Source organism: Saccopteryx bilineata, chromosome 5, assembly GCF_036850765.1.
Source record: "Saccopteryx bilineata isolate mSacBil1 chromosome 5, mSacBil1_pri_phased_curated, whole genome shotgun sequence".
Classification (NCBI taxonomy): Eukaryota; Metazoa; Chordata; class Mammalia; order Chiroptera; family Emballonuridae; genus Saccopteryx; species Saccopteryx bilineata.
Window position 1 is genome coordinate 160,048,590 of NC_089494.1, and position 27,420 is coordinate 160,076,009.

General features: G+C 40.2%; 1 protein-coding gene across 2 annotated transcripts in view; it reads left to right on the forward strand.

Annotated features, from left to right (window-relative positions):
- The window catches only part of FRMD4A (FERM domain containing 4A), a 681,483-nt gene that overhangs the window by 123,452 nt on the left and 530,611 nt on the right, over positions 1–27,420 (forward strand). The window contains exon 1 of one of the 2 annotated variants that reach the window (XM_066279109.1): positions 15,451–15,490. The exons of the other annotated variant lie outside the window; for it this stretch is intronic. Within the exon in view, the coding sequence (XP_066135206.1) occupies positions 15,458–15,490 (33 nt within the window). The 5' untranslated portion in view covers positions 15,451–15,457. Of the gene's footprint in view, positions 1–15,450; positions 15,491–27,420 lie in introns of those variants that run through there. 2 annotated transcript variants of the gene reach the window in all.

Genomic DNA, 27,420 nt, shown 5'->3' on the forward strand with positions numbered 1-27,420 from the left:
TTATCTAGTCATCCACTGATGGACACTTGGATTGTTTCCATGTCCTGGCAATTGTAAATATGGAGGTGTATATATTGTTTTGAGTTTGTGTTTGTGTTTTAAGGCTAAATACCCAGAAGTGGAATGGCTGGATTATAAGGTGGTTCTATTTTAATTTCTTGAGGAAACTTCATACTGTTTTTCACAGTGGTTGCACCAATCTGCATTCCCACCAAAGTGCATGGGAATTCCCTTTTCTCCACATCCTCGCCAGCACTATTATTTCTTGTTGTTTTGATAAGTCATTCTAAGGAGCATGAGGTGATATCTCCTTGTGATTTCAATTTGTATTTCCCTGATGATTTGTGATGTTGAGCACCTTTTATGTACCTGTTGGTCATCTGTATATATTGTTTGGAAAAAAATGTCTATTGAGATCCTCTGCCTCAATTGTTTGTTGGATTTTTTGCTATTGTTATTGAGTTGAAATATTCTTTTGGAGTGATGAAAATATTTTGGAACTGGATATGGGCAGTGGCTGTACAACATTATGACTATAGTAAAGGCCACTGAAATAGTCACCTCAATAAAAAGGAAAATAATTACATACTGGAAGATGTTTCCTGTAGAAGTTCAGTTTTCAACATCCCCTCCCACCAATGAATGGTTAAAGAAAGTTTGGCCCTGAACACTAAGGATGGCTCTATGGCTTCACCTCAGGCACTGAAATCACTTGGTTAATGAGCAACTGAGTAGCAGCCCCAGATGGGCAGAGCATCACCCAGTAGGGGGCTTTCCAGGTGGATTCTGGTCGTGGCACATGCAGGAGTCTGTCTCTCTGCCTCCCCAAGTCTCAATAATAATAATAATAATTATTATTATTATTATTAATAATACCAACTCAGAAAAACAAAACAAAACAAACACAGAGGTCTTGGAAAGGAGCAATGCATTTCCCTCAGCCTCACCAAGCTAAGTAGTGTGCCAGTGGCTTAGAGGAGACTAGAGTTCACAGTAGAACTTCATAGCAATAACTCTAAGCATATATTTTTATTAAACAAACTATAAGTACAATAGCAACTATGACTACATCAGTATATCATCTCATATATATATACAACATAGATGTATATATGTAATTTTTTTTTTATTAATTTATTTATTTATTCATTTTTTAGAGAGGAGAGGGAGAGAGAGAGAGAGAGAGAGAGAGAGAGTGGAGAGACAGAGAGAGAGAGAGAGAGAGAGAGAAGGGGGGGTAGAGCTGGAAGCATCAACTCCCATATGTGCCTTGACCAGGGTTTCGAACCGGCATTTCCAGGTTGACGCTTTATCCACTGCGCCACCACAGGTCAGGCTATATATGTAATTTTTAGTTTATCACTAATGTACTATGTTTAAGCTGATTTACACTGTTTCTATTATTCATTAAATGGTAATCAGTTTTTTCTATTAATTTTTGACCTTTATAAAGCCTCTAGTTTTTTTTTAAAGTCCCTTTAATTATTGCTGAAGAGGCAAACTAGAAGCACAGAGAGCCAAAGTAACAGTTTCTGACAACCAGTACCCCTATGTCATGGTGTCTAAGTGAGGATCATTCAGCTCTGGGTGCATGGCCTGTTGTTCTTGCCCTGCATAGAGTTGTCCTTTGAGGTCATCCACTCTCTTTCACTGTTCCATCTCTGCCCTGCGTCTCTAGATTCTTCCTGCTGTGGAAAACCCAATCCACACATCCAGGGAGCCATAAAGTCTTCCTCAATAATTCTTCTCTTTAACTGGCTTCTCCATTTCCCAAGTGCTCACAGCACTCCTGGTCTCTACACCATCTTGTGTGATGGCATAGACCAACATTTATTAACTATGAACGGTTTCTTATCTTTTCTCTACCCAACAAATTTGTAAGCTTCTTAAAGATTCATCTGGGTCTGGTTCTGCATTCACTTCTATGGTATTTTTTATCTACTTCTTATGATTTTATTGCACATTTGGTATGTGATAAGGCACTGTAAGGATTATAAAGCAATACCCTATGATATTTTTTTACCTGGGAGTTTAGTTTCTGATCAATAAAACAAGGTGTCCGACCTGAAACAGTTAAGTGAAAGTGTGAGCAAAGGCTCTGTGATTGCCTCCACAGCACAGTTCTCAAGGCAAGTCCTCAATCCCTTGGCGCATTATTGTTGATTGATTGATTGGTTAGTTGGTTGGTTGATTGATATTGATTTCCTAATTAAGAAGGAAAAAAAAGCAAGGTAGAGTACAGTTCATTGGTTTACAGATAGTCAAAATGTATTTAAAATATACTGAAGTAAGAGTATGTTCTTTACCACATCGTGATTGCCAGAAATTGCATTCAAACAAAAAAGAAAATTAGCCATGGTTGGCCCAGAGTGAAATTTCTGAACACAGTATTTAACTTGACCTAGATATTGGCAAAGATAGCAGTACAGTCCTTGAGGTTAGAGTCAGCAAATACAGGCTGACTCTATCAGTTATCCTTTATTTCCCTTTGTGGCATTACTCTCTGTGCAAACATATTTAGTTTACATTGCTACGTACACAGCCCTGACAACTGCAACCTGTTGGGGGTTATTATACATGTAACAGTTAATAAGTAAATAATCTTCTGGAAGATTCTGTTGACCTCTGAAAGAAAAGTTGACTCAAAAATGCTCAAAAACTCAAGGAATTTGTTATGTTTTTAAATTCAGTAATGTAGAAGCAGAGACATCAGTTCCTGGAAACTCACAGACACAAGTCACACCTTGGCAATGCCATCCTCACAGACATGCTGGAGCTTATTGTCTAAAATGCAGAGGGAGCAAGAAGGCTCTTCTCTGGAGAGGTTTAAAGAGGGGAGGAAAATAAATAACCCAAGAGATCCTGAAACTCTCTTAAGGAAAGAGGTTCAAAGGAGAAGGCTCTTACATAAACCAGAAGGTTTGAAGAGGCTGAGGCTGGATGAATAAAAGCAATGTGGAATGGAGGAAGCTTACCACCCAACAGGGTACTAACGTAACAGATTTCTTTGTACAGAATGTGTATACTTCTTGTCTGTGTATTCAATTTTTTACCATTTTTCTGAGCTAACTAGGTTGTGAGTTGTTATTTTTTAACAAGATAATTTCTTTTGGCTTCTTTCAAATTAGGTAATGTATTTGTGAGTGTGTGTGTGTGTGGAGGGGGAGTGTATACACTTATATCCAAAGTAGTCATATGTAGAGTTAAACAAAATTGTGTTAGCAGTTCTCATAGAGGAAAAGTGGAAATGACATACTTATTTTTCCAGATCCAAAAGAGAGATTTTATAAAAAGCCTGAAAAAGACAATAAATTGAGATCCCCTTGAATGATAAGAAATTGGTAACTTCAGAGATAAAGAATAACTAGGGAAGTAGTTACGCACCTTTAGTTGGGGCTCAGGACTCTTGATTACTAGCAACTAAGACTTATAGTGTGATCAGGTAAAACCAGTGGTGATTAAGACCTGGGTGATGTTTTAAGTAGGAATATGGTACATCTAACTAAGGATGGTCTGGTGGAAGTGGAAATAGGCAACCACTGAGAAAATGATTTTAATTATAGAATAAAGAGAAAAGAGGAAGCAAGAATGAAGAAACATTTAAAAAATTAGTATATAAAGAGTTGCAATCACTCATAGGGAGATGGATCTTATACCAGGAGAAAAAAAAATCCAGCTAGTTGAACTAAAAAATCGCATCTGTATATGAAAGCAGGGAATGTATTCTGGCGCTGGGAATATTCATCAATGTATTAAATGTCACACATTCTAAAAATATGAGCTAGATTTAAACAGCTCTCTGGTTAAAGACTGATGACTAGAATTTTGCTTTTATGATGCCATAGCAATTCAGATGGCTCTTAAGTCTCCATAGCAACAGCCTGATACTACTTTTTGTTCTTCTGTGTGGTCACATGATGTCTGATGCACTGCATAGGAAACAGAGAAGCAGTTGATTGCATTTCCTTATTAGTGATACAGAGACTGGGGCTACCATAAAGGACTATCATTAGCAATGGTTTGGACACTATACACAGTGACAGAAATACAAATGGTTATGAGAGCCTGTGCTTGAGGGTTAAAATTCAGTTGAGGTTAAAAGATAATAATAAAGCTAACCTAAGCTGTCAAATAAGCAGTATAAATAAGAAGTGGGCTGGGTAGCTGAGGGAAGTTTCCTGAAGGAAAAGAAGTGAATGTAGACTTTGAAGAGAGCTAATATTCATTGAGCGCTTATTAAGTAATGGGCATTAGGCACTTTGCCCTCTTTATCTCATTGATGAAGGGGGGAATTCTTGCTAAAAGAATAAAAATAGGGAGGCGGAAATTATGGCTGAGAAGTGGAAATGATTGAATAATGAGTTTGGCAGGAGAGAGGTGGTAAATAGGGAAAAAGATAGTAAATTATTCTAAAAGCCAAATTAAGGAATTTGAACTTTGTTTTTCTCAGTACATTGTATGTATTTTAGTAGGGAATGATGTGTACCCAATTGTAAGAGTTAGGAAAGAAACATGGGGAAAAGCAAACAGGAGACCACCAAAATGGCCCAGGCACTGGGTCATGGGACGTTGGCATAGGAAGAGAGGCAGAAGACAAGAGTGAGTACAAGGCTGACTGAAAGAATTATTACCACTCAGAGCAGCATTTGGAAGGTCTGGGCAGGGAGCTCATTTGAGATTAAAAAAAAAAAAAGGTTAGAGTTGAGTTTTGGATCTATAAAATTTGAAGGACTCTAGGTAGATGGGGATATCTTTCCTGTAAGGTGTTAGAGATGGGGCATTTGCATTGCAGGGCTACTTGAATATACCCCCACCTTCCTTATGGAGAATGGGGAAGCCCAGAGCTGCATAGCCTAGAAAGCTAATGGCACATTTTATGTTCTCTTCAGGGCACAGCAGAGATTGGCCACCATTGGAAAATACCTTCTGCTTAGGCATGATGTAATTCTAATTACTAGGGCAGAATTGGATCTGTTTTTTTACTTTCTAGTCAGCACTCCAGTGTAATGTGAGCCATATATTTCTATGTAGTTCCATCTCTCTTTGTTTTCTTTTATTTCCTATCTTTCTTTCTCCTTGCAAATTATGGACTCAAATAAAAACCAAATTCTATGTCTACTTCTAACCCAAAGATATGTCATTCAGCCAGTGTTTCTTGAGTACCTTCTCCGTGACAGGCTCACATTCACTCTGAACTTCCATCCACCATACCTGGCAGTCTTTTCCCGATGTACTTTACAGGGTGACTGGAGACATTCATTGCATGCAAATCAGAGCAAAGATTCATGAAGAGATTCTAAGACATTCCACCAGTATTTGTAAGGAGATTTTCTTTATTGGAGTATGTTGGAGGAGAATTAGGAGGGCTGAGGACTCATGTAATCTTAGGAAGTCTAGTGAGCTCTCTGGGATTTAATTTACAGTATTTGTGAAATGGTTAGAGGGACTAATTGAAATAGATTTCCTATGCTTTCATATAATGGAGTTAGGCTTATAATTGCCTTTGAGAAGTAGCATCCTTGTATTTATAGAATATGAGCTGTTTCTTATTGTAAATTATCCTTTAAGGGTACCACTTATATTCTAGATGACCTTGAGTTGTCAAAGTCTACAGAGTTTCTTGGCTGAATTCCCTGGTCAAAAATCTTGGGGCTTCACCCAACAGCTGCAGCCTTAGAGACTGAAAAACCCTCTACTCTCTCAGGAGCATACAAATATAATTAAGAGGAAGTAAGATGCACAATCTATTCCTGTGGGTTCCACGTGAGTGACATTAAATAAAAGAGCAGTAAGGTCTCCATCATGGTTCCTTTACTCAACTACATGGGTCCCAGCCTGCACCCCTACCTAATCCATTGCTTTGTTGACCATAGACTCTGTGCAGCTCATTCTCAGAGCTTGCTCCTGTCATTACTCTTGACTCAGAATGGTTCAGCTCTGGCTGCAATCATGCCTGATGCTATTTGAAGCTGTTTCTATGCCTATTGCTGCATGAATGCCATTATCATTCTATCCCATTCTGTATGGAACTTGGCCACTGCTGCTTCTGCTGGATCCAGCCCAGCTCAGCCAGCATGCCTTCCAAGACTAGTCTAAATTATATATATTTCCTGGTTGTTTGGGCTGGTACCAATTTTCTCTATTGCCACCATCATCATATCCTAGAACTGTTGAAGATGCCACTTCCCTTGTGCTGCAACTGTGGACACTGTTCTCACGTGGCTACAAGATACTCCACCCTGCCAACATTTGATGCTACTGCCATTGCCTTGCCATAGGCTAATATAATCAGCCCACTTATAATACCAACTATAGTCCATGTGGCTTCTTACTCACAAAGCACAATCCCTTTATATACATGGAACCTTACACTCCCTCTGCCTCTTTAACCAAAATATTATATGTCTCTGACACTTCAGAAATATAGTCCTTTGACCTAGAAGACTTAACCTAACTTCACAAATAGTTAATTTAGATAAGAAAAACTACATAGTGTTGTGCTTCTTGCCTGGTTTGTGGGGTCTGTGTCTGCTGCAATGGTCTGATATTTAGCACTTCTCCTTTCACTTAGGGTGGTACCTCTTTCCCCAAGAACACCCTGCAGATGTTTCGGTTAAATAACACATATCTTTCTTGTGAATGTCTAAGACTAAATAAAAAAAATAAAACAACAGTTAGTTCTTCTAAATGTTTCTAAATCTTTCTTCTAGGGTCTCCCAGGAATCAAGAGCTATATGCAAATGATGTTTTCCTGGCTTCAAGAAACAGACATGCAGATTAGATCCCAGAGTACCTTTGGGCTATGCCATAATATACATATAATAGGAAAAGTAAGATGAAAGGTTGTTCCTGAGCTATTTTCCTAGGACAGACTTGTCCAGATACAGTCTCTGGCAAAGGATGATCAATGTGTGCAATACTATGGGTTGATTTCACAAAGAAAAAGTAAGCAAAATCAAGGCCCAGCATCTCAAATTCAAAGCATTCTTCTCTCCTGGCCATTGTTTTCTTTCATTCCAAGCTCTCTGGTTGTGTAGCTGTCTAAACATATTCAGACATGCAAAGGAAACACTCTAGTGTTAGTGGTCATGTTTGTTTATGCTCCTCTGTGCCCACAGAGTTGCATCCTGGTGATCCTTGCAGGAGGATACAGTAAGGAAAGCCAGCATTTCCTTGAGAGAGAGAGAGAAACACGTTTTTAATTCCCCAAACTTCCTTCCTTTCATTTCTGATGCATCACCTATACACCACACATCTGGCTACTTTGAATGAGGACTTCAAGAGATTTATTTCATTGAGAGTTGAAAAGAAGTGACATCTTGCTTAGCTTGAGCACGTGCTTCTGCAAACATTCAAGGTGCCCCTGGGGAGATGGGCATAGTGCCTCCATAGAGAACTTCAATTTTTGTTGAGCAAATGAATTTACTAAAATTGTAAAGAAAATAACATTCTTTCCCCCAGAAAGATTTTGAAACATTTGAAAACTAGTAAGTAGTTTTCCCATTTTAAATTTGATACAATTGGAAGTTGGCTAAGAGAAGCTAGGTAAATAAAGATTATTCAACAAGCTAGATGCAGGAAATAAGACCTGTGAAGCTTTGATGATTTGGTTTTGAAAGGTCCAATCTCTTTCTACAGCTATAAGCAGGTGGCCATTCCATAACCATGCTAGGAAACAATAGTCTCGGGGTTTTTTTGCCGCTGTGCTCCACAACTTATGATTTCTCTTGGTTCTTATGATTAATTACATTGTGTGGAAAGGCAATACACTTCACCTTCAATGTTTGGTTTATCGGGTTTGGACTGAGGTTCTGAATTAGAAAAATCATGTTTTATTAAAATTGAAGCAGAAATATTCCTTAAGACTGATTCAAATGTGATTCTGACTTTGTGACCTCAAATACTGGTGTCTCTTTTTCTGTATTTTTTTTTAAAAGTCAGTGGTTTTACTTTTAAGACACATATTTAGATATCAAGGTTAAGATTCTATTTGCAAAACAGACTGCAATTCCAGGTTATTGGATAAATAATGCCCATCAATAAGTAGCATTAATCTCATGTTTTTGACACAGTAAGGAATTGAATCAAGCAATTGTTTTCCTTTGTGCCCTAGTGGCCAACAAAATCTAAAATGCAGAATTGATTTGAAAAACTCCTCAGAGCTATGAAAATAATGCACAGTGAGGCACATTTAATGTTTAGAATGGGAAAGGGCACATTCTCAATGTAATTCTATTAATAAGGAGGTCTCACTACTATTAATTAAAGAGACCATCAAGTACTGTGCAGGTATACATTCAACTTATAAAGTTAAATAACTTAGAAGAATGAGAATTGATAATAGAAAGGAATTTCCTGCAGAATTCTAAATAAATTAATATGCAACTTTTCAGGAGAACACTGACAGTATTATAAAGTAAACCAGGACTCATTTCATTTGTGTGTGGTATAGAAGTTTTTTTTCAAACTAGATAAGATGTAAGTTAAGTTTTAAAATCTAGAAAAGTAACACCTGAGCCTGACCAGGCGGTGGCGCAGTGGACAGAGCACTGGATTGGCATGCAGAGAACCCAGGTTCAAAACCCCCAGTTCACTGGCTTGAGTGCAGGCTCATCAACTTGAGTACGAGGTCGCTGTCTTGATCATGGGATCATACACATGACCCCATGGTCTCTGGCTTGAGCCCAAAGGTTTCTGGCTTGAGCAAGGGGTCACTCGCTCTACTGTAGTCCCCCCACCCCCCACCTCCATCAAAGGCACATATGAGAAAGCAATCACTGAACAATTAAGGTGCTGCAACAAAGAATTAATGCTTCTCATCTCTCTCCTTTCCTGCCTGTCTGTCCTTGTCTATTCCTCTCTCTGTCAAAAAATAATAAAAAAAGAAAAATAACATCTGAGATCATATAATCTGGAAGTCATTTATCATCACTCTGCTCACTTCAGTGGTCTTACCTTGGTCATCAGGTATCATGATATTTTCCGCCTGTGTATTTCCTTTGCATGTGTTGATCTCTGCCTGAAATCCTTTCTTTCTTCAATCCCACTTGTCTCATTGCCCATCCCCCATCTTGACCACCCTAAGCACCAACAGAGTGACCTCCCCTCTGCAGCCTTGAAGCCATTAGGATAGTCCCCTTGGTGAAGTTTTAATCCACAATGACAGGCAAATCAGTACTTCTTCCCACGTTTGGTTCCACTTTAATTATCCAATCCTCTATGCTAATTGACCCTCAGTATCATTCAGATTGTCTGTTAAATTGATTGTCATTCCTTGGAATTCTTCAAGAGCCATGGTCAGTATTTGTTATCTTGGTAACCTCGGAGTCTGACATATATAGGTTCTTGCTATAGACTGAATGCTTATATCTCCCTAAAACTCAAGTGTTGAAACTCAATCCCCAGTATCATAGTATTTGGAGATGGGACCCCTTGGTAGTGATTAGGTCATGAGGGCTGCACTCTCATGATTTTGTAAAATGAACCCCAGAGAATTCCCTTCCCCTTTACTCCCTGTGAGGACACAGGAAAAAGAAAGCTGTATGTGAAATTAGAAGCAGGTCTTCACAAGATACCAAATGTGCCAGTAACTTGATTTTTAACTTGCATGAAAAGTAAATTTCTGCTGTTTTTATGTATGATATTTCTGTTATAGCTGCCCAGATGAACAAAGATGTTTCTTAACACATGGGTATGGCGTGAAGGAACCCTGTAGTGTCCCAGTGCCAAGCGTGGACTAGCTCAGTAGTTAATGAGGTGTTTCTCCAGTGAAGATGGAGGTTTCTTTCATAGCCCTAGAGTGCGGGATAGGCCCATTGGAGAAAAAAGTCCTTGTTCTGTTTAAACAGCTTGAGGACCCAAACACGTCTGATTCCTGTCTCTGTCAATCACTGTGATTTTTGTCTCATCCAAGTTCAGGTTTTGAAAAACAATTGCAGAAAAGTGAACACTTTGAGAGAAATATCAAGAAAAATGTTTCCTTACATAATATCCTTCAGCACAATGCTTCATTTTGGAGCTTTGAAATAAGTACCCCAGGAGACACAGGAGGCTATACAGATGCTAGTGATCTCCCTTTTTTGTAAGGAGATGGGTGGAGAGGGTTAAAGGAGCATCTAACTGCTTCCCTGTGTGAGGATTAGAAGGAAGAAAAGTGCCAGCAGCTTCCTGGGGGCCTTTCTCCCGGTGGCTTTCTCCTTATCTGGCTCGCAGAGGTCTTCTAATCAGGCCTGGGAGTAATGATCTGAGGCCCAGGCAACTGTTAGATCCCTCCCTCTTGACAAAAGCACTTAAACCAAATATGTGGAAGGAAGGAAGGAAGGAAGGAAGGAAGGAAGGAAGGAAGGAAGGAAGGAAGGAAGGAAGGAAGGAAGGGAGGAAAGGAGGGAGGGAGGGAGGGAGGGAAGGAAGGAAGGAAGGAAGGAAGGAAGGAAGGAAGGAAGGAAGGAAGGAAGGAAGGAAGAAGGGGAGGAGAGGAGAGGGGAAGGAGGGAGGGAGGGAGGGAAGGAAGAAAAGAAAGAATGTATTATAAATACCTCTTATCAAACACTTTGCAAAGTAATCTCACTGTGTTCTTCATACTTTTCCATGAAACACAGGGATAGGTAGAGACCCGTTCCCAGGATAATGAAAAAAAGCTGCCCCCCCCAAAAAAAACTTGCAAAATGGTAGTTTATACCTGACACACATAATAAGATTATTGTGATTTTCAAAAAGGTAACACATGAGCCTGACTGGGCAGTGACACAGTGGATAGAGCGTCGGACTGGGATGCGGAGGACCCAGGTTTGAGACCCTGAGGTCTCCAGCTTGAGCACGGGCTCATCTGGTTTGAGCAAAGCTCACCAGCTTGGACCCAAGGTCGCTGGCTCAAGCAAGGGGTTACTCAGTCTGCTGAAGGCCCGCGGTCAAGGCATATATGAGAAAGCAATCAATGAACTAAAGTGTCGCAACGAAAAACTGATAATTGATATTTCTCATCTCTTTCTCCATTCCTGTCTGTCTGTTCCTGACTATCCCTCTCTCTGACTTTCTCTCTGTCACCGAAAAAAAACAAACAAAAAACAGTAACACATGAAAGCACTTGAGAAAAAGTCAATCACTACATAATATTTATAGTGCAGTAACTTATAGAATGCTTGTCCTTACAAGGATACAAATGTAAACTCAAGTATTTGAATATTAAATCACAGTTTTCATTGAGCACTTCAGCAGGTAGTGATTGAAATATTTTTTTTGGTAATATACATTGATATTACATTATAAAGTGAAGCCACTATGTGCAGCCTCAAGTGAGGGCAGAGCAGGAGAGTGCGTGCAGGGAGATTTACAGCGTTAGTAAGGGACTCTCTTAGCTGTGGCCCAGCCTATCTGGAGTCAACCAGGAATAAAGTCTTTTCTGTTCTTTATCATCCTAAAGCTCAAGTCTTAATAAAGATAGTTCCCACTAAGAAATAGAGAGTGATGGGTCACAGTGGAAAATCCTATACAGTTTTTAGGACACAATCCTCTTACCTTAATAAATCATAAAGTGTTTGTGAAGCAGGACAATCCAATCCTCAGATAATAACCTTTAATTGTATGACTGTCTGCTGTCCCCAGAGATGACAAGGGGCCTAAAGAAATTAACCTTGAAGATGGTAAAGATGTGGGGAAGAAAGGGTCAGCATTTTAATGCATCAGAGAGGAGAAATCTGAATGTCTGACTGTGACCTAAGGGCCTTTGTGACATTTCCAAGTGCTCCTGGTCTAGAGAGGTCCATTATCAAGTTTTTTTTGTTTTGTTTTGTTTTTTGGGTTTTTTTTTTAAACATCAGAATGGGGAAGAAAGTGGTCCATAGGACAGGGGTATTTGCTAAGAGAGGTTTCCTGGTGCAAGAACATTCTCTCCCTTGGTCAAAAGCCCCCGCAGCATGATGGAAATTCCTTGAGTCAGATTTCAGCTAACATTCCCTTTCCCTGAAGTGCAAACTTAATTGATATTTTACCAGTTTCTGTATATATAATTGGTATTCTTTGACTTTTTCTTCCAAGGCTGGGTTAACCCAGATTGTACATTCTGCCCTTTTTGAAGCTGAAGGAAGTCTTTTGGAACATAAAGTTGCAAGCAGAGAGCAACCCCATACCCCCTCCTCCATTTAAAGGAATCTGGAAGTTTTTGCCACTTATAAATATTTTGGCAACATTGACCATTCTCCACAGTGTCGGGATGGCTAATGATCTGATGATTATTGTGCAAGAGACATTGCACATCTGTTGCTCAGGCTAGACCACTTCTGAACCCCACCACCACTGCCACCTGTCCTCCTGCCCCCTCTCATCTCCGAATAAACTGAACTACTTTATACATATACAGAAGAGATGGAGTAATCAGTTCTTAAAGGACCTGAAAATGATGGGTAATAAATTAACTGGTATGTTCCATCTTACAAATAACTGTTTATCTTAATAACACAAGACTTATGCTTAGTAAGTGCCTTTTATGTGTATGGCTGATGAATATTAGTTTCATGAACAAATAAGTGAATGAGGTACTAAAAGTTAACATAACTGCCTAAGGTAATAGTTTCAAATGTAGAATTTGCAGCCCCTGACTAATACAGAAGAGACCATTAAATGTGCACTTAACTCTTTCTATGTCTGATGTTGCTGGAGGAGATGAGAAGGACATGTTCTAGCTAGCAGCAGCCTCATGGAGCTCAGTGTAGGTCCCTGTGTGGGAAAATTACTTCACTGCAGCTTCTGTGGGATACAGTGAGAAGTTCCTTCTTCATAGGGTAGCTGAGGGGGCTGTATGACCTATTGCATGAAAATTAGCCAGTGCAGTGCATAGTACAAGGGAAGTACGCAACAGCTATTGCCATCTTCATCTTCATCACTGCCATCAGCATCATCTCAAGATCCTATTTTGGTTCTGGGTCCTGTCTATTCCCAGGAGTTTGGTTTAGTCAGGGGTCTCTCAGACTACTGTGAAAACATTGTGAACAAACCAGACTCCAGGAGTGGGGTAACTGGTGTGAACCACCAGAAAAGTTACACATACCATAAGCAGTGTGATGATATAAGATATTCAATTTTTTTTTCCCTAAAGACTCTTCTTCTGGCTCAGGAAGCCTGTTCTGGTTCTAAAAACTATGATGGAGTTTGTCAGAAACCAACCAGCTTTAAACATATAATCAATCTAATGTGTTTTTTTTAAACCTTGACACTGTCCCACTCAGTTCCACCACTTTAAACTAACCCTTTAGGAGATTAGGGTGGAGTGAGTAAGAAGAGATGGGTGATCAGGTGTGCCCAAGACAATAAAAGTCAAGGACTAAACTCTAGAAAAGTGATTGTGATTGGTAATCCCAGAGACAGGGTCTCTAGGATTCTGAAAGGATTAAGACCAGAACAGAATGTTTTGAAAAAGAATTGTCAAAAGTAAAAAGTAAATAGTGGATATACCTTGTTCAGGTCACTGAGGAATCAAATGGGACGAAGGCTAAGTATGGTACATGAAGTGAATGATGTCTCAACAACAAGCTGGGTAGCAAGCTTGTTTTAATGCCTGGGGCAAGTAAGTGAGGCAGATGAGTAATAATACCTTCAGAAGTCGAGTGATTTTCTTCTCCACCTAAAAGAACTCAAGCCTTCAAGGAAATAGAGGGAGGATGTGGGAAAGAAGAGAGGGAATAGAATTAAAGATGGAGGTGAAGAAATGGAATTCTTGTGGAGTAAATTAGTTTTTAGTTGTCTCAGAGAAAGTTACTAATTGTTATCCAGTGAGGAGAAGGGTCACAGAGAATGGCGCTGTGGTGGAAGGAGAGTCTCATGGGAGAGGTGATGATCCTGTGGAGAAACACAAGAACATGAGTAGATGCTGATATACAAAATAAGGTGACTGAGGGGAGGGCTTGATTAGTTTTGTATCAAATCTGCTAGAGAACAGAAGGGCATGGGGACCATGGCTTTTTCTGTCCTGTTCTCCACTTTGTCACCTGAAACTAAAACAGGTTCCTGCACTTGCTGGCACATTGCAACTATTTGTTGAATGACTGAATGAATAAAACAAAAAATTAAGTGACCCCAAACACTAGGATGCTGAACAAGGAAAAGTAATGTTTAAGCCAATAACAAGAGAAACAAGGTCCAGACAAGAAATAACAAATCAAGAGGTAATATAGTTGGTGTAGAATCTGAAATTCTTTAGAATGCATGTGTATGAACTGGAGAAGAAAACGTGTTCATCAAGAATTAAGAACCTGAATGGAGGAAGAGGTCGAGTAGAGGGCCAGCCTATGATGCCATATGGGGGACAGTATATGGATTGCCCGATCTTGGAGATGTGTTGAGAGTCATTACAGCAGTTAGATGGACATGTTTCACCTAAGAGACAAGGGACAGGGAGCATCAGCTTTAAATATGATTGATGAATTCATACATGGTACATGTGTGTCATATACATGATGTGAAATCTTTGGTAATGGCATAGGTGTTCTTAGCTACAATTAAGGAGTCACCAGTTGAAGAAGAGTTGTTCAATTATTTCCACATAGAGAATATCTCAATCCTAAGGAAGTTCAGGAAAATTTCATCTTTTCAGCTTCATTATGCCCTGACCCAGGTCTTTACAAATTTTCTTTTCATTGTCTACTTTTTACAAGTGACTAGCAATGCTGAATAAAATAGTCCTGGTTTATTTGGAGTCCTGAAGAGCACACACACTTCTTTTTTAGTGCCCAGCTGTTCAGAAACGGAGTCCATAAATCTGGGTTTGGAACTTTTCCTAAGAAGAGGCTATGCTTCTAAACATCTGGTCAAACAGAAAAAAATCCAGTTAACTATCCAGATATTAGGTCAACACTAAGTTAAGCAAATTTGAAAATATCCAAGTGGTGAGATTTCTTTTTCATTTTTCTGCACTCAAACCAGAAAACCATCTGAATAATGGTAGCAAGTGGGTCCGCTGCTATCCGGGTCCCAGTTTCTTAAGAGGAATGAATGAATAGGAAAAAGCAGCGCCTTCAGCTGTTAGCTTTAGAGAGAGTGAACTCAGGCAAAGCTCAGCACCCCCTCGCCTCCCGTCCGGGGTGAGCCGCCCCTGCGGTTTGGTTCAGATCACTTTTCTTGGCTCAAATGTGGTACCTAAGACAGGGATCGTTTGTCAAGCGAGCATGGAACACAGAGAGCTGTAGGCAGATTATGGAAAGAGAGGGAGGAGAGAGGGAGGAGAGAGAGCACGGGAGAGAGAGAAAGAGAGAGGGAAGGGGGTTAGGAGAGGAGCAGGCTCCTGCAGGACAGCGCTTTTCAGGCACAGGGAATTCAAGTTAGACAGGGTGGCGGTGCTGTGGCGCCACCAGGGAGCAGCGAGCAACCGGCATCTCCGACATGGCTCTTTTCATGTGGGATGCTTAAGGACTGCACACACGGGGAGTAACTTGGAGAGGAGAGCAGCGGGCATGAGGATTCCAACAAAATGGAAGGGCTCCTGTCTCCGATGAGGACGAAGGTAAGGGGAACGAATCATGGGTTTCTTTTGATGCTGCTTGGAGGGACAGAAAAGACAGACAGCCTCTGAGCGAGAGGCTCACTGAGCTTTTGTCTTGTTTCAGAACTAGGCTGGTGAATGCAACTGGATCTCTCAGAGAATAGGCTTGCCTCCCAGATAGTGCGGCGTGCAGGAAAGGGAACGCAGGAGTGAGAGAGCCATCTGTCAGCGTGGACAATGGGGATCTTAGTAAATGAGTTCTCTCGGTTGATTAGACAGCCATATTTTAGCAGGATTTCCCATCACTCTTCCTTGGGGGCCGTGCAGTCCTGGGAGCTGTTCATTGCAGGAAGTACCGATTGCTCAGGCTACATTGCTGATGAGCAGGAGTAGTAACACATGGAAAGCAGAGCATGCCCAGCTCCCACTTGAAATCTCCTCTTTCCTCCTCCTCTTCAGAACAAGGCCAGGGGACCCTCTGGAAAGTAGGTTAATGCATTCTGGAAGCCAGCATGTTTTCAGAGAACTACCAGACCAGCCGAAAAACATGCAGAACGCTGGGCTAGCCTGACATCTTGAACTTGGACTGAAATGTTCCAGGGGAACTGCTGACAGTCTCCGGGCGGCTCAGGGAACTTGTTCTGCCCAGTGGAGCTTGCTTTTTTTCTTGAGATAGGGTTGCCTCAAAGATGGGGCATTCTGTTGAAAGCGCAGGTGGCGAGGAAGCTATTTGATTTCTGCTAAATCCACATAGAACTTTTAATGCGTGGACCAAAAGTTCTAAATCATAATAGAAATATTACTTTTATTATTCAGAAAATCCCAAAACATCAGGGGAAATTGGCTCCACAAGCACATGGCAGAGTTAAAGCCAACTGAGGAAGGCTTTGACCTCATCTCTTTGATGCTCTATATAGTGATTTCAGCACAAATAGACTCTTTTGTCATTGAACATTTTCTTTCCTGCTAGTTAATGTGCATGACCACAATGCTTTAAGATAAAGTTAACACTAGGGTCTTGAGCATGGAAGCGTCCCATCCTTTGAGAGAATTCTCAATCTCCCTGTCATGCTCACTAGCCCTCTGATCATCATTCATTTGAAGGATAGCTCCAAGTGAGAGTTTGTTACCAAAGGTTCTAATCCTAGCCCCTAGGCTGGCTGGATGATCTACTGGGAGAGCCCGTCCATGATCCATTTGTTCTCCCCGAACATGGAGCTGAAGTCATGATGCTTGCAGGCAGCAGACCTCAATCCAAGGTGCTGTGGGAACAGCAGGTACTGTTTCATATAGAGGTACCACTGCAAAGAGAATGGCTAGTAGCACTTGATTCCTGTTTCCCTTTATTGACAGGATGGGGTTTGAATTGAATGCTTTAGTAGATGGCAGTATAATCTTTTTATTTGCCTACTTTTGAAATTGCTACCTCAGACACTTTGTCCTAGTATTGTTTACTCTCAAGCTCTGATCAGATCAGTGGATCTGAGCTCATAACCTCAGGCAAGTACAGTTCTCAAAGACTTTGAGGGGCATTCCCTATGCAAATGAGTAGGGACACAAGCACAGTATAAATCACACTGTGAGCCTATTAAAATGACACATTGTAGTGGGGGAAGAGATGGATGGCAGTGGGTCAGGCCACTCATATATTTTATTTATCAATTTAATCCACATCATAGCTTGTTCGTTAACTATTATGTCATCTAAAGAACACTGAAACTGTGAGGGTTTAGGTCCTACCAAGGTTCAAACATAAAATCTCTACATGGTAAACTGATTCTCATTGAAACCTTTTAATTTTTAGGTTTCAAGGTGTTTGGGTGAGTGTGTATGTGTGTGTGTGTGTGTGTGTGTGAAATTGTTTTTGGTGAATTCTTTTCTAATCTCTTTATTTCTGATTCTGGAAATCAATATTTCCATATTAAAGTTTTAAATTACATTTGAATTCAGTGACCTACAGTATCATCATGACTCAGGGAACAATATCCACTGGGTAAAACTCTCATTGATGGGACTGAGCCTTAATTTCTTTAAAAATTGCTATGTCCTGTGTTGTTGACATTACCCATTGATTTTTATTTTTATTTTGAGAGAGAGAGGGACAGACAGGAAGGGAGAGAAATAAGAAGCATCAATTCATAATTGCATCACTTTAGTTGTTCACTGATTGCTTTTCATTTGTGCCTAGACTGGGGGGCTCCAGCTGAGCCAGTGACCCCTTACTCAAGCCAGAAATCTTGGGCTTCAAGCCAGTGACCATGAGATGATGTCCATGATCCCATGCTCAAGTCAGCAATTCCGCGCTTAAGCTGGTGAGCCTGAACTCAAGCTGGCCACCTTGGGGTTTCGAACCTGGAATCGGTGTCCCAGGTTGACATTCTCTCCACTGTACTACCACCAATCAGGCGACATTACCTGTGATTTTTAAAAATTGACCTAAATTCTTTCATGAGGAACAGCATGTTATCATTCTTAACCTTTGATCCACACTATGCCCTTTTAAGTCTGTTTTGGAATATTCTCTCCCTTCAGTAAGGATTTAACTTGAAGTTTCTGATTTCATGGTGTCATGATAGATTGGACAAAGAAAGCCTTCTGCAGCTCAGTTTTGGTGTGTATGGTTACTGACTAACTTACTGACAGTTAGTTTAAAGTGAGTATTGAGGTAAATTGGACATCATGTGGTAATTTCATTATGCCATGTAATAGACTTAACCGGTCTAAATCATGGGTGCTTAATGCATTTTTATCTTGGGATTTGCATAATTGACTCATAAATATGCACAAGGTTAACTGGAAGTGGCAAAATGGGGTGGGCAAATTGTTCACAAGTGTTAAAATTAAGGCATTTGCACAGAGGGCACCTGAGCAGGCACTGTCTCCTGGGTGGTGGCCACACATGACGCACCTAGAAACGGACAACACAGCAGCTGGCTTCCCCGTGTCACAGTCAGTGTGCTGTCAGCGATACTCGGGCTGAGCACAGCGACTGGCTTTCGGATGGATTCACTTGGGTACTTTATTCTTCCTTTTATATATAGTGCAATCTCATAGAGTCTCTAGGCTGATGGATGTACTTCTGACTGGCCTCTTGGCAGGCCACAACACAGGCCTCAGAATTCTAACCACAACAAATGATGTTTGCAGAGGCGAGGGTGGGGGGAGGGATGGAAAAAAAGAAACGTTGATTAAGTTGTTTCTCCTATGAGGGTAAAGGAAGGAATTTTATGATTAATCATCTTTGCATACTTTTTAAATGTGTCCTTTTTAAATTTGATTTTTAATTCTCCAACCTTCATAATTCCCTTTCATCCTTTGTGTACTGCTCCCAGTGTGTGAGGCAGGCAAAGAAGTCCCCTCCTTTTCGGCTTCTTGTGATGCCTGCTTGCCAGAGCCTGCTGCAAAATTTACAGTGAGCACCTGGCTACGGCCACGTGAGATCAAGTCAAGTCTGTACTTTCCATAGATGTAAGGAGTGTGTTCTGGAGAAGCTGCAGTATCAATAAAGCATGCAAAGGAAGGAGAAAGGGGAGAAAGGGAAAGAGGGGAAGAAAGGAGAAGGAAGGGGAGAGGAGGAGAAGGGAGGAGAAGAGAATGGCTTGGCTGAAGAACCATCTTTTTTTTCCTTTCAGTTTAATTGAGATATAATTGACATATAGCACTGAATAAGTTTAAAATGTACAGCAGACTGACTTAACATACATTATATATGTCAAGTTTAGTTAATATCCATCATGTCATATGGTTACAAAATTTTTGTGTGTGATGAGAACTTTTAGGATTTAGTCAAACATTCAAATATGTTTACCATACAGCAGTGTTAGCTATAGTCATCATGTAGTACATTATTAATCTTATAACTGGAAATTTGCATTTTTTTAAGTGAGAGGAGGGGAGATAGACTCCCTCATGTGCCCTGACCAGATTCCACTCAGCAACCCCAATCTGGGGCCGATGCTCAAATCAACTGAGCTATTCTCAGCACCCAGGATAAAAATTTGAACCAATTGAGCTGCTGGCTGCAAGACAGGTGGAGAGGGAGGGGGAAAATGCCTTAACCCAGAATTAAGCCTGGACGACCCTGTGCCGACACTGTATCCACTGAGCCAACCAGCCAGGGCCTGGAAGTTTGTATCTATTGACGACTTTTATCCAGTTCTCTTATACCCCACCCCTTGCCTCTATTAACCACAAATCTCATCTCCTTTACTATGACTTGGGTTTATTTTGATTTTTTGTTTTTCAGATTCCACATATAAGTGTGATCATACAGTATTTGTCTTACTCTAACTTATTTCACTTAGCATAATGCCCTCAATTTTTGTCCATGTTCTCAAGATGGCAGGATTTTCTTCTTTCTCACTGCTCAATAGTATTTTATTATATGTGTATATACACACATATGTGTATTTATGTGTGTATATACACATATATACGTACACACATGTATATATATCACATTTTATTTATGCATCTTTGTGTCACTGGACATTTAGATTGCTTCTCTGTCTTATTTATTATAAATAATGCTGTAATATATATGGGGGTATAGATATCTTCTCAATGTAGTGATTTTAGTTACTTAGGATATAAACCCAGAAGTGGAATTGCTGTATCATAGGATAGTTCTACTTCTAATTTTTTTTTAAGACTGGAGGCCTATCTTTTATGTCTGAACAAAAATACAGGTTTCTTCTTTTTTTTAAATACTTACATAGTGAATGGCAAGTGGAGTATAATTAACCTGGAGAATGGATGTTAACTAGACTTATTGTAGTAATTATTTCAAAATATGTACAAATATAGAATCATTATGTTATATACCTGAAGCTAATTTAATGTTATATGTCAGAAAGTTTACCTCTTTATAAAGAATGGAGTATTAATTTTTTAAAAGCTTAATTTGCCAACTCAGTAACTATTTTATGTGCTAACTAGGGTTTTTAGAATACTGTGATACTGCTGCCTTTACAATTAGCTGATTCCCCAGAGAAGGTGCTTTTTATTTGTCTGAATCGCTCTCATTTCTGCCACAAAGGCATTGTGCCATTTACTGCACTACAGTTACTTTAAAAAAATGGCTTCTGATTTATGGTATGAAGTAGTTTTCTAAAGTACGTTTTCTGAAAAGACCAGTCCATTTATGAAAGGGACACTTACTGGGAAATAGAAGCTGAGCTTATAAAGAGTGAGCGTTTGAAATTAACACAAGAATTGTGTCCTGCAAGTCCTGCTCTTACATAACCAGGGTAAGTGCCACACATCGTTAACAGGTCTTTCAAGAACTGTCTGTCTCAACCACACTGCAATTTGGATATAGATATAAGATGTAAGATGTGAAAAATTCTAAATTTACAGACAATATAGATATCAAAAGAAGCATCAAAAGAGCATAGTCAAAGGCTGTCTGGCTTTTTAGATCAATTATCATACAGTATAAGAAGCCTTTAAAGTCACTTAGAATTATGCTGAATCTGCTTGAAACTTTGCCAGGTCTCCAGAGAGAACAGAACCTGAAATGATCCATTGTGTTCTACCTACTTGATACATGGATTCTGATTAAATATGGGAATGTCCCTTTTAAGAGCTTTGTGAGGTAGACAGCAATAAGGACTGAAGGATGGTGAGCTGAGCAAGGTAAGACTAAAGGGAGGCTTGACAATTACTTTCAAACACGTTAAATATACACAACATCATTCGCCAGCTAATGACAGGCTATACTTTATCTTAATGGAGGCTTAACCAAGAGGAAAGCTGCTGGAGTTCAAGCATGACAGGTTTAAATTCAAGGCACTGTTTCTTGACATTAAAATGTTTTCCTGAGGAAGGCTGATACAGTTTCTAGTCTGGAGACCTCTGGGAAAGGTAAGGGGGATCCTACTTGAGAAGCCAGGAAGAGCCTTTAAGACATTCCATGTTTTTATGATGCTGTGAATTTTTACCATAAAGCCAATAAAGCCAGAAAAAGGTTTGTTTATAAGTCATGCATCAAATTCCTTTACAAAGGTCTACTGCACTGTGATGTTTTCATTGAACCTGTGATGTTTTCATTGAACCACTGAACTCAGTTGGGTGTGAACAAGATACAACTTTATTCTTTTTCAAATGACTGTTTTTAAGGCATTAATGAATCATGGGAAAGAAGTTGGGGACTCCAGGGCAATTTCTTTGGTTTGTGAAAAGGAGAGGAATGAGGCACCATTGCATACCCTAATTAGACTATCTGGGTTCAAACCCTACCTCCACCACTTACAAGGGGAGAACTTTTCTGAGCCTCAGTTTCCTCCTGTGTAAGATACATACAATAGTAGCCTTTATCATAGGTTATTGTGAGAAGTAAATAGTTAATGCCTATAAGGTCTGGGCACACCATAATAAATATTAGCTGTTACTAGTATGAATGTATGAACAAATACACAGATGAATACCGTGCAGAAATGCATGTCTGGACATGTGTGCAGGATGAATTGTCATAGTCATGACTGCAGTAGGAACGACAGATGATCTATCTTCAGGACGACTCTGTGAGCTCAGACATAGAAGGAGAACTCCTTCTGCCTGCAGGATCCCTGTGAAGCTGGGGCCTACCTTATCAAGAGCACAGAATAAAACAGATGCTTTTAAAGTATCAATCAGCTTTAATTACAATAAGGGCTTTCACAACAAATAATTTTGATAGGTAAATATTTTAGAACAGTGGTTTTCAACCACTGGTTTGCCAGGAATTTCATGCCGGTCTGTGAAAGACAGTAGATTCAGCTTAAGCCAAAAAGTTTCCTCTCTGAGACTCAAGAAAATCACATTCCTGTGCTGGTGCTTGGTTTTATTATCTTTTATCTGACCACTTAATAATAATAAAAAAAGATCTGTCTTTTGTGCTTTAGATCTTACAAAATTGAACATACATTTTTTAAAAATTAATTTTAATGGGGTGACATTGATAAATCAGGGTACATATGTTCAGAAAAAAACATCTCTACATTATTTTGACATTTGATTATGCTGCATTCCCATCACCCAAAGTCCAATTGTTGAACATACATTTTTTTCATGTGATCTTTACTACAGTAGTTAACAATCCAGAAATCAACTAGCTATGAAATAGGGCCCTCCTACCCAAGCGCTGGCTGTTAGTCATTTCTAGCACACCACTGCTTGGTACCAGCATGAAAAAAAGTTCAGGTATCGAGGCTGGACTTCCAGGCTTGACTTGATTATGCCTCGTGCATAATCTCTACTCTGGCAGTGTTCAGGCTTCAGCTGAACCATTCAATCGCCTGAAGTGATTTAACAGTCCCCAGCCTCTCTCCCAGAGATCTTGATTCAGTAAGTCTGAGATGAGGCCCAAGAACTGGCATTTTGCCAAAAGGCTGGAGGACTCTGGTTTGGGTGATCCTTCTACCACATGGTGAAGAATCATGACATCTACCCAGTCGCCTCATGGAAGGCCTTGCAGCTCCCTGAACATGTCAGATCTTTGAACATGCCCTGCCCACAGCACCGTACCCTGTCTGTCCCCCATGCCAGCTCAAACCTACCTCTGCGAAGTCTTTGATGCCCAAGACTAGGGTGGGTCCACAACCCTAGTTCCTGCTTACGTGGGCCCAGCCTTCCTCACACTCAGTTACCACATGTATATTTGCTCCCTTTGCAATGGGCCAAGAGCTTCCTGAGAGCAAGTTTCACCATATCTTGTTCACCCTGTTTACCTAACAGGTAGCATGCTGCAAGCAAAATTGTAGGCTTTTGCTATGTGTTTATTGTCTAACTTCAGGACACAAAGCACTTACAGGTCTCTAAGGGCTCCTTTAGGTTCGACAAATCCTGGACATTGAGCAGACGCCGTGAGGCCAGAGCAGCCAGCTCTCTGCAGTGCAGAACTATCTCCAGAAAATAGGATAGGCAAATTCCACAGGGCAGGACCCCTGTGGCAAAAGTTTCAGGGACAAATAGTGGGTAGGTCATTTTTATTTTTTGTTTCCTATCTTGTCATTTCTGTTTAGTAACAATAGCTAACATTGCCGGAGTGTTTTAATAGTTTCCAGGTTAGGAGACTGTAGAGTGGAGGAACCATAACTGAGGGCTAGCAATGACTTCAGCTTGGGGTTATTGTGATTCCTGACTTATAGTCAGGACTTTCTATTCCAAAATGTCTTAATGGCTCTATTTTTGTTGAAAAAGTAAATGACTCTTTTCCAGATAAAAAAGCCTGTGTTTACTCTAAAATGTGGGAAAAAATGCTGACTTTATTTCACTGCCAGTGTATCTCAAATAAGAAGCATAAATGAGTTAAAAAAAAAACAGTAAAACAAATTAATTTCTTGTTTAGTACAAAATGATATTAATCAATATTGAAATAACTGTGGTCCCTGGCCGGTTTGCTCAGTGGGCAGAACATCGGCCTAGCATGCTGATGTCCCTGGTTCGATACCCAGTCAGGGCACACATGAGAAGTGACCATTTGCTTCTCTTCCTCTCCCTCTCCCTCTCCCCCTTCTCCTTCTCTTTCTCTCTTGCAGCCAGTGGCTCAATTGGTCCAAGCACCAGACCCAGCACTGAGGATAGCTTGGTTGGTAAAGTGTTGTTCTCAGGCACTGAGGATAGCTCAGTTGATTTCAGCATTGGCCCTAGTCGGGGGTTGCTGGGTGGATTCTGATTAGGGTGCATGCGGGAATCTATCTCACTATCTTCCCTCCTTTCACTTAAAAAAGAAAGAACTATGAATTAATGACAACATATTACTACAATGGAAAATATGTAAATAGTATAATAGCTGTAATATGTTAATATTTTAATAAGGAATATATACATTTCAGTAGATATTTAGTACTATAGTGACATAATATATTATTTATACAATATTGGTATTAGTTGTAAATATAATATAGTATATTAATAAAATATATTGCAATATTAATTTATAAGATATTTAACCTGACCTATGGTGGCGCAGTGGATAAAGCATCGACCTGGAAATGCTGAGGTCGCTGGTTCGAAACCCTGGGCTTGCCTGGTCAAGGCACATATGGGAGTTGATGCTTCCAGCTCCTCCCCCCCCCTGTGTCTCTCTCTCTCTCTCTCTCTCTCTCTCTCCTCTCTCCCTCTCTCCTCTCTAAAATGAATAAATAAAAAAAATTAAAAAAAGATATTTAAGTAATATATTTAATAATAATAGTAATTGCCATTTATTGAAAATTTACTATTAAAAAAAGTATTTTACTTTAAAAAAAATATATAATCCTTATAAGAGTTTTGATAAGCAAGGTTTTTTTTTTCTTTCTTTTATTAAATAAGAGGTGGGGAGGCAAAGAGACAGATGCCCGCATGGGTCCGGACTGGATCCATCTGGCAAGCCCTCTATAGGCACTACTCTGACCATCTGGGGCTGCTGCTCCATTGCTTGGCAACTGAGCTATTTTAGCACCTGAGGCAAGGCCATGGAGCTATTCTCAGCACCCGGGGCCAATTTGCTTGAACTATTCAAGCCATGGCTTTGGGAGAGGAAGAGAGAAAGGGGGGGGAGGGGGGGAAGCATGGAGAAGAGCTAGTCACTTCTCCTGTGTACCCTGACCAGGAATCAAACTTCCAAACACCAGGCCCATGCTCTACTCCTGAGCCAACCAGCCAGAGCCTAAGCAGATATTTTTAACCTTATTTTATAAATGGGAAATGAAGGTTCCAAGAGGTTGGGTTTCTCAAAGCTATGGAAGTCATAAGTAGAGAAAGAGGGGGCTCCCTGGCCCCAAAGCCCACCCTCTTTCTATCATCCCCCTGCTCCCCATGACCAGCTTAGAAATGAAGAAATAGAAGGAAAAGAGTCTGAATTCACCATTGCCTCATTGTAAACTGGGAGTGATCAGAGGGTGGAGTGTTAGCTTATTCTAATCCACCAGTTCATCTCATTTGAATCACCTAAGTCCTGAGACAGCTTGATTTCTGAGAAAATTTATCATAGGAGCCGCAGAAATGGCTTCAGAACTGCCAGGGGTACAGGAGCCTGGAGTGCTTTGGCAGCTGCCTGAGAGGAAGCACTGGGAACAGGCACAGGGACACCCCTTCTCAGTCTCCCCAGTGGAGGGCTCCTATGTCCACACAGTGATGGCTGTGGCACTTTAAGAGTAGGGCTGGGCAAATGTGGGACGCAAGGCTTGCCCCACACCCCAGAGGTGGATAAAAAGGCCAGCAATGCACCACAACGCACCACTGCTGGGCTTTCAAACCCATGGCTGGCTCAAAGCCATTTTCCATCATGTGCCAAAAAATACCGTTGGCCCTGAGGAGTTATAAAGCCATCTGGGTGTCGCTGATGAATGAGAAAATACACAGGCCACTGGCTTCATCAAATCGGATAACAGGACCATGGGTGGCCACTCCTAAGGGCTAATGGGCATGGCTACATTTGCAGGGGGAGCTAGTCAATTGGTTAGAAGGAGGAGGAGAGGCCCCAAGCCACTGTCTCATGCTGTATATATAAATAAGCTGGAATATGAGTGTGGCAGGTAAAATGTAACATGACTGCGGGAGGGGAGGGAGAGTGACATGAGAACTTCTGATATATAAAAAACGGGATTTAATTTATTGACGGTAATGCTATTTATTTTCCCTGTCAAATCTGTTCTTTACATCCCAAGCAAGAAGAGAGGAGAACTCTTAGCAGCAAAGCTGCTAAGAAGGAAAAAGACATCTGACTGTTATTTTCTCATTTACTTATTCATCCAACAAGGATTTATTACATGTACATATCTAATGTTAGGCAATAAACATGTTTTCTTCTGTCAAGGTTGTACAAACAAAAAGGGAAGTGTTAGAGAGTCCACAAAGCAACCCGATCATTTTTCCTTGGAAACAAATGGCAGCTAGAAGCAGGAGACAATCATTTTTCTGAAGGCCACTTTTCACTAAGTGTGATATTTTTAATACAAGTGGATGATAGCAATTGGGTAAATTAACTCCACATTGATATTCAAAGGGAATTACTACATTAATGGTAATAACTGAGTGCCTTCAAAGGAATACAAATGCCTGAAGGGGGATCCGATTTAGCCTTGTAAAGTTTTCTTTATCTTACACAAAGAGCATGAACTCATACGGACGCCTTTTCTAAATGGGGAAACTAAAATGTATTCATTCCTCCTAAGATTCCCAAGTAAAATACTGTATTTAACACTAGGGGAAACAGCTTAGAAAACACAGTGTAGGATACTATGCACTTTGATGAAGACCGAAGTCCTTACTTAAACAGTGAGCTTTGAGAACTAGAATAACCCCAAGAACATAAGTGGACTTTCTATTATTCTTTAGTCTCCACAAATTTGGAAGGGGGGACTTACATTTACCACATGTATATGTGTAGCTGTCATTCACTTTCCCAAAATCCATGCTTCTGAAGGTAATTCCAGTGCCAGTATATGTGATAACAATGGAGTAGGATTTAGCTCTTAAATCAACTTTTCATTTATTTCACAGGTTGAGTAAATCATAGATCACTGGTAGGTAGGTTTTTGGGTAGAGCTAATAACATTGGCACTAAGTTACTTTGTTTTAAATTTTGTGAATAAATAAGAAAATGAAGCATAATATGTGCCTAGAACATCCCATAGTATATATATGTCCAGAAGTGGAGAATATTTAACTAACTCAGTGCTGGCCAGTAGAATTATAGTTCTAGCCGCAATACAAGCCTCATGAATCATTTTAATTTTTTTAATAAACACACTTAAAAAGAAAAAACAGTATGTCATTTTAACAATATATTTTATTTAGTTAAATATACCCAATGTGTTATCATTTCCCTATGTAATTGATATAAAATTTATGAATGAGATATTTTACACTTTTCTTCATACTATCTTCCAAATCCAGCATGCATTTTCTGCTTACAGTGCATTTCAGTCCAGACTGGCCACACTTCAAGTGCCCAATAGCTGCACGGGGTTCGTGGTCATTGTGCT